Genomic DNA, 10,862 nt, shown 5'->3' on the forward strand with positions numbered 1-10,862 from the left:
TGTTGAGAGTGGTAGAGTTTCAAAAGAAAAGGCTCAAAGTAAAAATGTATAGTCTTAATATGCATTCTTGGAAACAGATTCAAGAAGTTTGGCCGGCTACAAATCTTGGAGTAAATTGGAGTCGTTCTGCTTATGTAAACGGATCCCTGCATTGGTTGCTTTTGTAATCAAACAAATACTTCGTTATTTGTTTTAATCTAGCTACGGAAAAGTTTAAGTACTATAAAACGCCGACTCAACTAGACGCCAAGTTAAAAGCCCTATTGCAACAAATTTTGTTGTTGCAATAAACTCAATTTTTGCAATAAACACCTATTGCAACAAAAAAAATTTGTTGCCCACTGTTGCAATAAACTCTGTTGCAATAAACTCTGTGGCAATAGGTTATCGCAACAAAATTTTCGTTGCAATAGTGTTTTGTTGCAATAAACTTGTTGCGATAAAACATTTTTATTATTATTAAAAATATTTATTGCAACGAAATATATTGTTTCTATAACTTATTGCAACAATTATTTTGTTGTAATAGATATGGTGGGTAAGCCGGGAAAGGTATTGCAACAAATTGTTTTGTTGCAATTGGTTACCGCAACAATTTTTTTGTTGTTGCAATAGGTTACTGGAACAAATTATTTTGTTGCAATAGGTTACTACCACCTTTGGAAACATATTGCAACAAACTATTTTGTTGTGATAGGTTTCCGCAACAAATTATTTGTTGTGATAGGGTATTGCAACAAATGTTTTTGTTGTGATAGGTTATTGTAACAAATATATTGTTGCAATAAGGAACAAACGGTTTGACCTTCAAAAAAAAAAAAAAAGAGTTTCCTGCTCTAAGCATTGGCATTGGGGGTTGTAAAACCCCCCCTAAATTGTAAATTTATAGCATCAAAACTTTAAAAGTATGCATTATCCAAAACTCTAATTGTAAAAAATTTACAGTTGTGCTACAATACCATCTTATAAATAAAATGGTACTGTAGCAAGATGGTATTTTTAAAAAATAATATTTTATTGGGTTTTGGGTTTTATTTGGGTATTAGGTTATATTTTATTTTATTCTGTACATATATTATTTTAACATGTTTTATGGTAAAATAAAAGTTGAGATTTTGGATGTATTATAAAATGGTATGATATAATATAGAAATTAGCTTTTAAGATTATAAAATGAAATATTTTTTAAATACTGGATGCTGATGCCCAAAAGTTAGTGAGATATCAACAGGTATATTTAAAGAATTTTAGTATTAACATTGCCCAAGGGCAGTTCGGGAATTTTGCACAAAATGATCATCCAGAAATTTAAATTAAACAAAAATTTAATATAATAAATTTATAAACATCACAAGGGAGCACTTGAATAATATTTTCTAAAATTATTGTTTTGGCTACAAATTACCAAAAATGTCTCTATTAGGTATTTATCAACAAATAATCCTAAGAGCACTTAAATAAACCCATGTAAAATGCGTTAAATGAAAAATTTTGACCCAAAAAATCACCTTCAAATCATCTAAAATTATGCATTTTCTTTCATAGTTACAGTACCAATATAAATTTATACAGGTACTTTTCATGTGTTAAAGGATTATTATATCAAGTTCTTAATTTTCACTTTTTAGATTAGTGTGAGCGCAAATGATTTGAGTGTTTTCAAAAAGTAGTCATGTAAAATGGAAATAATAAAAAATGAACGAAGAATGAATATTTTATTGAAATAAACTTTAAAATAGATAATTTGATATGAGTATTTTGAAAAAGTAAATATGTAAAATAGAAAAATTAAGTTTTTATATTAAAATAGATAGAAATTTTGTATGACTTGATGTGAATGCTCTAACTAACATAAAACCAAAGAGTCCAATTTATAGGAAAAAAGAAAGAAATGATATGTTTACAATATTTTTACAACAAGTTCTAAATGACAAACTGTAACTAGTTGGCAAAAAAGTAATTTCGGTAATGGGCTCATAACCAATAACAATTTGCTATCTAAATTTTGTTGTGAAAATATTTTTAACTCGTAGCATTTCTTATAAATAATAAAATAAATAAAAAAGAGTACACGTGGAGAGTGAAGACACCCCACACCATATGAAATACCTCACCAATTAACCTTATACCTTACAATGAAAAGACCACTCTATATTGTAATGAATTTTAAATACAAGTTTCCTGTAACTAACGTTACCACTTTCACTTAATAATGCAGATACTCTACACTTGTTGTCCACTGTGTAGCTCATTTCATATTCTTCCCATTGTTATCCTCACTATTGCATACCAAATTCAGGTAAAGCACCAAGCCCAGATCCTCCTGCCCAACATGTTGGCCACCATTCTCCATAGTTTGCTGCAGCTTGCAGAGAAGCTGATGAGGGGTGCCAAGAGTTTTAGTGTTTAATTTTGTTTTTAATCACTTGTTTGAGGCATTTTGATGAATTGACCCCCAAAAAAATATGGGTTAGCGAAAATGTGATATTTGCTTCAAATTGGTGTGAATTTGGGGAGGGATATCATTTTATTTTATTTAAAAAAAAAAATGGCTGTTTTGTGTATCTGTCAAATACGATAAAATACACAATTCCAAAACAAAATTGAATTGATTAACATAATACAACATTATAATACTTTGATAACACGATATCATAACATGCAAATTTGTTGTGACAAAATATTAACAAAAACTAACATTATTGAAAAAATATTTAAACAATTCACCAAAAGTGAAAGCAAAATAAAAGAAATAGAGAGATTATAAGCATTTTTTTTTTTTTTTTTTGGTTGTTGGTAAAACATGGAATAGATGGGGAGGTGCAAACGGAGAATTAAGAAATTTATATAGAAAACAATAAGGATTGCAAAAAAAAAAAAAAAAGGTTAGAGTGAGAAATTATGAAGGAAGAAGAGTGAGGGTAAGGAGAGGAAGGTTAAACAAAATGTAATGGTAGAATAAAAGAAACATGATGGAGACATTTGTAGGAGGTTTGGAAAATTAAATTTGATACTTCTATTATTATATGGTATAGATTTATTTTTCATATTTCTTTGTATTTATCTTATAATTTCTTTATTCTTAAAAAAATAGAAGAACTTTCTTTGTCAAGAGTACTCTTGTAATTCAACTTGCACCACCTAGTGTTTCCAATGGAGATGTCAAGGATTCATATCCCCATTCACATTAATAGTAACTAATGAATTTATAAAAGAAAAATATATATAACTCTCTTTTATTTTTATTTTTTTTCTTCATATAACTTGAGCAACAATGACGAGGTATATTTCAGTTTCTTTTGTTGTTTTAAATTTCTCTCATAAAATATTTTACATGGCAAGGAAGACGACATGGTATCTTCCATGTGAAGAAAGACATCAATTTGCAAAAGTTTTGTAATTAAATCCATAGTAACTCTAATATTTTTCACGTAGACTCAGACACAACTAGGCGATTATAAATTAACTTAAAAAATAGAGAAATTGTGAAGATGGAGGGATAGAGTAATGGACTAATGGCCCATGCACATGCAGTTGTGGTAGAGTTTGGATTTTAGTCCATATGGTGCATGATTCAAATAAAATGTTGAAAGCCGAACTAATTAATATCAGTAAGAAATACTTAATTAATTACGCAAAATATTTGATTGACATAGGAAAATAATAATGTGAAGATAAATTATAATTAATTTTTGTACTTTTTTTATATAATATTTTTTTGTACTTAGTGCTAGGGTTGGTATTTTATTTTTATATTATAGAAAGGAGTTGATACTTTGTATAAGCATTGTTTATTATACTTATGGTACTTCATTCTCTAAGATGAAAAAAAATATATATTTGAAACAGTAAAAGATATTGTAGGGACACAGGCCCAAAATGTATATTGGGCCCTAGGCCATCTCCGAGGAGGCTTTAGTGGTCTGAGGACAGATCAACAGGGAGGAAGGTATAAGGATTTGAACTTCCCGAACAAGTTATGACTGTGAAAGATGGGGGAAGTATGCCAAGGAGGAGTATCTCCTCAATTAATGAAGTGGAGGTCAGAAAGTGTGTTCTGACGTCCAAGGTGACATTCCAGGAAGTTTAGTTGGTGAGGATATGCTTTGTGAACGTATAGGACAAATGGAAGATAGGAAATATCTAAGGGAAAGTTGCTACCACTACATTGAATGTTTTGCAGCTAACTCTTTGACCGCATTAATGAGGAAATGATACCTGAACAGTGGTTTTCAACTTTACAGCTACTCTCCAGGGACTTCAAGAAGGTGCTAATGTGACAGAGATTAACACCAACAATCTAACCTACATGTGAAGGGCAGAGATGGAGGCACAGGGATAGTATAAATTAGGAAGAAGACAATGAGAGAAGGGGATCGAGAAATTAAGAGAGAAACACTGTAACAATCTAGAACTGAACTTGTAATCAAATTTAAGAATCAATATATAAGAACTAATCTCCTCGAACTGTGCCGAGGACAATTTTCTTTAGATTAAACCAGTCCATCTACGTTTTCTTGTCATCTGAATTCACTTTACTTGTCCACTGATTCATTAAAGCCCAGTTTCTCAACCCACCTTCTACAAATTCATAGCATTAGGCTTTTTGGGCCTAAGTTCATTTATCCTTGAGCTAGGAACACAAATTGCGTCCTTACAATTGGCGCCATCTGTGGTAAATTCTTGTGTTTTAGTGAGTTTGACGTTCAACTATGGTAGGTTCAGGTCCAAACCAGGCAGAATCTATGGGGTCCCAATGTGAAGATTATTTTGTCAACCTTGAGCAAAGAAGGGACTGGGAGGTTAGTGTGCATATCACCCATACTAGCAGGATCCAATCTCGAAATGGGAGCCACCTTTCTCATGAGGAGGATACCAGAGCCCTACAATTGGAGATTGATCATTTAAATAGAAAGCTACACCATGAACGGCGAAAGCAAACTCTCTCCAATTCTGACTTCTCTTCTGACAATGAAGAGGATGGTAGTTATAGACACAGATCAAGAACTCCTCTTAGTGAGTCTTTCTCGTATGAAAAGGACTACCACCATGAGTACAAAAATAGGAATTCATCTTCCAAAGGCTTGGGAAATGATGCGATGAGTAAATCACTCAACCAAATTTTCAAATCACCTTTCATGCGCAAAATTGAGGAAGGGAGACTCCCTCAGTGGTTCACCCAGCCCACGTTCACCATGTACAATAGTCGAACAAACCTTGTGGAACATGTAAGCTTCAACCAGAGGATGATAGTGCATTCCAAGAACGAGACTCTGATGTGCAAAGTATTCTCATCTAGTTTAGGGCCTATGACAATGAGGTGGTTTGATAGCTTGGGAGCAAGTTCCATTGATCCTTTAAGGAACTCACTCAGGCCTTTGGGTCCCGCTTCATTACATGCAACAAGGTTCCTCAACCCTTAGACTCCCTACTGTCTATGGCCATGCGAGAAGGGAAGACCCTGAAAACGTACTCAGACAGATACTGGAAGATGTTCAACGAGATAGATAGTGACTTTGATGATGTGGCCATCAAGACTTTTAAGGTCAGTTTACCTGCCGAGCATGGTTTGAGGAAGTCTTTGACTGGGAAACCTGCTACCAGTGTACGCCAGCTCATTGACCGAATTGATAAGTATAAGAGGGTCGAGGAAGACCAACAACAAGGGAAGGGAAAGGCTAAGGTTGTCCCTCAGGAAAGGACGGACTTCAGGTTGGACCGATACAACAATAATAGACCCCGAAGGGATTTTGTCAAGCAATCTGGGCCTACGACTCCTCAGATGGTTAACACGGTGTTCTAAGAACCAGTACATCAAGTCTAGGAGAAGATGAAGAATGAGTTATACTTCAAATGGCTAAACAAGATGAGAGGAGACCCCAAGAGGCGCAACCAAAACCTTCATTGCTAGTATCACCAGAAACGAGGACACACCACTAAGGACTGTAGAACTTTGTGAAATCTTCTGGAGCAGCTAGTCAGAAATGGAAGGTTAAAACAGTTTTTGTATTGACCCAATGGGCAAGGAGACCAAGCAGGGTCAAGGGCTCAGGGGTATGCTTCATCAAGGCCCCCTTTGGGCACCATCAATGTCATCTTCGCAGCCTTGGGGAGAACCGACTCTCACCCCTCTAAGGTGATGTTTGTAGCCCGACTACTTGCCAAGGACTCAAAACTTGAGTCGAAGAGAGCTAGAATGGAGAACCAAGCAGTGATGAGTTTCTCTGAGGAGGACAAGGTGGGAACTATACAGCCGCATGATGATGCCCTAATGGTCACCCTCAGGATAGGGGGATATAATGTTAAGAGGGTGATGGTGGATCAAGGCAGTGGAGCAAAGATTATGTACCTTAATTTATATAACAGGCTGGGCTTGAAACCTGAGGACTTGATAGCTTATGATTCGTCTTTAGTAAGTTTCGATGGGAAAGCTGTTATTCCTAGAGGCCAGATTCGACTGCCCATACAAGCAGGATCAAAGGTGGTGGAGGTGAATTTCATTATAGTGGATGCCTTTGCTCCCTACACGGCCATTATGGCAAAACCCTACCTTCATGCCCTGGGGGCTGTTTCCTCCACTCTGCATTTGAAGGTAAAATATCTGTTTGGGGACCAGATTGAGGAGCTGGTTGGGAGCCAATTCGTGGCGAGACAGTGCTTGATCGCTGCAATAACACATCAGCCAAGATTGGAATCCTCGGCCTCTGCTGAGATGAGCCTATAGCAATCAAAGACTCCAGCATTACCCATGGAAAAGGCAGCCGAGGGGGTGAAATGTGAGGACTTAGAGAAAATTGTTGTAGGTGATGATCCGAAGAAATTTTTTCAGGTCAAAGCTCAGCTACCTCCTCAAGAGAAGGAAGAACTGATAGGGTTTCTCAGAAGGAACATCAACATGTTCGCGTGGAGTGCTTACAAAACTCCTGGGGTGGATCCAAGCTTCATCTGTCATCATTTGAATGTCAATCCATATATTACCCTCCAAAAAGCAACCACCTCAGCGCTCATCTAAGGATCATTCTGATACTGTCAAAGACAAGGTGATGAAGTTTAAGCAAGCTGGGGCTATCAAGGAAGTGTTCTACCTTGAGTGGTTGGCCAATACTGTAGTGGTGAAAAAGAAGAGTGGAAAATGGCGAGTGTGTGTGGACTTCACCGATTTAAATAAGGCCTACCCAAAATATCCTTTCCCTGTGCCTCAGATAGACCAGCTGGTAGATGCAACTGTAGGTCATCATCGGATAAGCTTGTTAGACGCCTTTCAAGGATACCATCAAATACCACTGGCCTTGGGTGATTAAGAGAAGACAGTTTTTATCACCCCTACTGGAAATTACCACTACAAAGTAATACCTTTTGGTCAGAAGAATGCAGGGTCGACCTATTAGAGGATGATGACTAGGATGTTTGAGTCGCGATTGAGCAAGAATATTGAAATCTATATAGATGATATGGTGGTAAAGAGTAAGGTGGTGTTTGAGCATGTAGGAGACCTTGAGGATATTTTTGAAATACTAAGGAAACATAAGCTGCGCCTTAATGCTTCCAAGTGTTCTTTTGGTGTGGAATCAGGCAAGTTTCTAGGCTATATGGTCACACACCATGGAATTGAGGTCAATCCTAATCAGGTTAAGGCAATTAACAGTCTACAACCACATCGGAATCCCAAAGAGGTCCAGAAGTTAACAAGGATGATTGCTACCCTGAATCGGTTTATCTCTTGGTCAGCGAAAAAATGCAGACCCTTCTTTTAGTTGTTAAATAAGTGGAAGGGATTTGAGTGGACCAAGGAATGTGCCTCGACCTTTCAGCAACTTAAAGAATACCTTTTTTGGCCACCTGTTATGTCCAGGCCTGAGGTGGACGAGGTCTTATTTGCTTATATTGCTATGGCTTCTCATGTCGTGAGCTTGGTGCTGATCTGAGTTGATGATGGTGTGCAGAGGCCAGTTTACCATGTAAGCAAGTCATTACATAAGGCAGAAATTCGTTATCTACCATTAGAGAAGGCTATTTTGGCAGTGGTGCATGCTACACGTAAACTCCCCCTCTACTTCCAATCCCACACAATTGTTGTTTTAACCCAACTTCCACTTCGATCACTACTTCGAAGTGCTGACTTCACAAGGAGGATTGCTAAATTGGGTACAATCCTAGAGGCTTTTGACATCAAGTACATGCCTCGTACATCTGTCAAGGGTCAAGTCCTCGTAGATTTGATGGCCAAGTTCGCTAAATCCCCAGTAGAAGAAGAAATGGAGAAGCAGGACATGGATGCAAAATTAGTTAGCATGGTCTCCTCGCTGGAGCCTTTATCTTGGAAGGTATATGTTGATGGCGCAGCAAATCAAAGGGATTCCGGACTGGGGCTAGTTCTAGTATCTCCTAAGAAGATCACTATTAGGAAATCCTTAAGACTGGACTTCTCGGCCACAAACAACGAGGCTGAGTATGAGGCTCTATTGGCAGGGATGGCCATGGTTCAAAAAATGGACGGAAAAATAGTAAAGATATTCTCAAATTCAAGGCTAGTTGTGGCCCATGTGAAAGGGGAGTTAGAGGCCAGGGATGTGAGAATGCAAGAATATTTGAATCAAGTTAGGCATTTGCAATCAAGGTTTAAGTCTTTCAGTTTACCGCATATCCATCAAATCAGGGTGGGGCCTAACTGGATGGACTCCATAGTATTGTTCCTTAAGGAGGATATCTTACCCGAAGAGAAATCAAAGGCTAACAAGGTGCGAAGAAAGGCTCCTTGGTTTTGGTTGTCCGAGGACAAAAAGCTGTATAAGTGCTCTTTTTTTGGACCGTACTTGCTATGCATGCACCTTGAGGCATCAGAGCTACTTCTGGAGGAGTTACATGAAGGGATTTATGAAAGCCACACATGAGGTAAATCCTTGTCTCATAGAGCCCTTACACAGGGATATTGGTGGCCGAACATGCAAAAAGAAGCACAAGATTATGTGAAGAAGTGTGACCAGTGCCAAAGATTTACCCAAAATATTCATTAATCAGGAGGGGTCCTTAATCCTCTGTCTAGCCCTTGGCCCTTTACTCAATAGGGTTTAGATATTGTTGGACCTTTCTCTAAGGCAGTTGGGAATAAGAAATATTTACTAGTCAACACGGATTACTTCACCAAGTAAGTTGAAGCTGAACCATTGGCAAATACCAGAGACGTGGATGCCAAGAGATTTGTTTGGAAAAATATTGTCACTCGGTTTGGGATCCCACATACACTCATCTCGGACAATGGACTTCAGTTTGATAACAAAGCATTTAGGAGTTATTATTGTGACCTGGGAATTATGAATAAGTATTCCACCCCGGCCTACCCACAAGGGAATGGACAGGCCGAGGCTATTAATAAGGTCATAGTGGGTGGACTCAAGAAGAGGTTGGATGATGCGAAGGAAAAATGGGTGGAAGAGCTACCACACGTCCTTTGGACGTATCCTACTACACCTCGAAGGTCCACTGGAGAGACATCATTTTCAATGACTTATGGAGCTGAGGCTGTTATTCCTCTGGAAACTGGATTACCAACACTAAGAACAAGTTCTTTCACTCCGAGCAACAATGATGAGCTGCTAGGAAAAAGCTTAGATTTAATTGAGGAGAGAAGAGAAAGTGTCATGGTCCAACTGGCGTATTATCAGCACAAGCTCAAGTAAAGGTATGGTGCCAATGTAAAGCTAAGGCCATTAGCACTTGGAGACCTAGTATTAAGAAAGGTTCTGGGTACTGCCAAGAACCCAGCCTGGGGAAAGTTAGGGCTTAACTGGGAAGGGTCATACTGCATCACTTTAGTGGCTGGAATAAGCGCATATCATCTTGAAGATCTAAATGAAAATATTGTACCACACCCCTAGAATGTAAATAACTTGAGAAGGTATTATTATTGATGAAAGTTTTCTTTACTATATTTTTGTTTATTACATTATGCGTCATGCGTTCTACTATTTGGTTGAATATCAAACAGAATTTTGGTCATGCCTGACTCCTCGAACCACATACCTTGGGTAAATTAATATATTAAGTTACTTTTCTAAGTATTAAACAGAACTTTAGTTATACCTGACTCATCGGACCACATACTTTAGGTAAATTAATACTTCACACCGTTTTCCTAAGTATCAAACAAAACCTTGGTCATGCATGGCTTCCTAGACCACATACCTTGGGTAAATTGATATATTAAGTTACTCTTCTAAGTATTAAACAGAACTTTAGTTATGCCTAGTCCCTATAATCACATACTTTGGGTAAATTAATACTTAATGACATCTTTCTAAGTATTAAACAGAACTTTAGTTATGCCTGGTCCCTCGGACCACATACTTTGGGTAAATTAACACCCTCTTTTTATTTTTCTAAGTGTTAAACAGAATTTTAGTTATGCTTGGTCTCTTGGACCACATACTTTAAGTAAATTAATACTTAATGGCATCTTTCTAAGTGTTAAACAGAACCTTGGTTATGTTTAGGTTCCTCGGACCACATGTCTTAGGTAAATTAACATTCTCTATTTATTTTTCTAAGTGTTAAACAAAACCTTGGTTATGCCTAGCTCCTTGGATCACATACCTTGGATAAATCCACACTCTATATTTATTTTTGTCTAAGTATTAAACAGAATCTTAGCTATGCCTGGCCCTTCGGACCATTGATTTGGGTAAATTAATACTTAATGACACATTCTTAAATGTTAAACAGAACCTTGGTTATGCCTGGCTCCTTAGACCACATACCTTGGTTAAATTAACACTCTACATTTATTTTTTCTAAGTGTTAAACAGAACCTAAGTCGTGTGGGACTCTTCAAACCACATACTTTAGGTAAATTAACACTTGCTATC

The 10,862-nt window shown here is 37.2% G+C and overlaps 1 protein-coding gene across 1 annotated transcript; it reads left to right on the forward strand.

Moving 5' to 3' along the window:
* The first annotated feature begins 6,196 nt into the window (after window positions 1–6,196).
* Window positions 6,197–6,724, forward strand: LOC115951571. Its single transcript, XM_031068749.1, has one exon. The coding sequence runs from the start codon at window positions 6,197–6,199 to the stop codon at window positions 6,722–6,724; it is 528 nt and encodes a 175-aa protein (XP_030924609.1).
* The last annotated feature ends 4,138 nt before the right edge of the window (window positions 6,725–10,862 follow it).

Source organism: Quercus lobata, chromosome 7 (assembly GCF_001633185.2).
Source record: "Quercus lobata isolate SW786 chromosome 7, ValleyOak3.0 Primary Assembly, whole genome shotgun sequence".
Classification (NCBI taxonomy): Eukaryota; Viridiplantae; Streptophyta; class Magnoliopsida; order Fagales; family Fagaceae; genus Quercus; species Quercus lobata.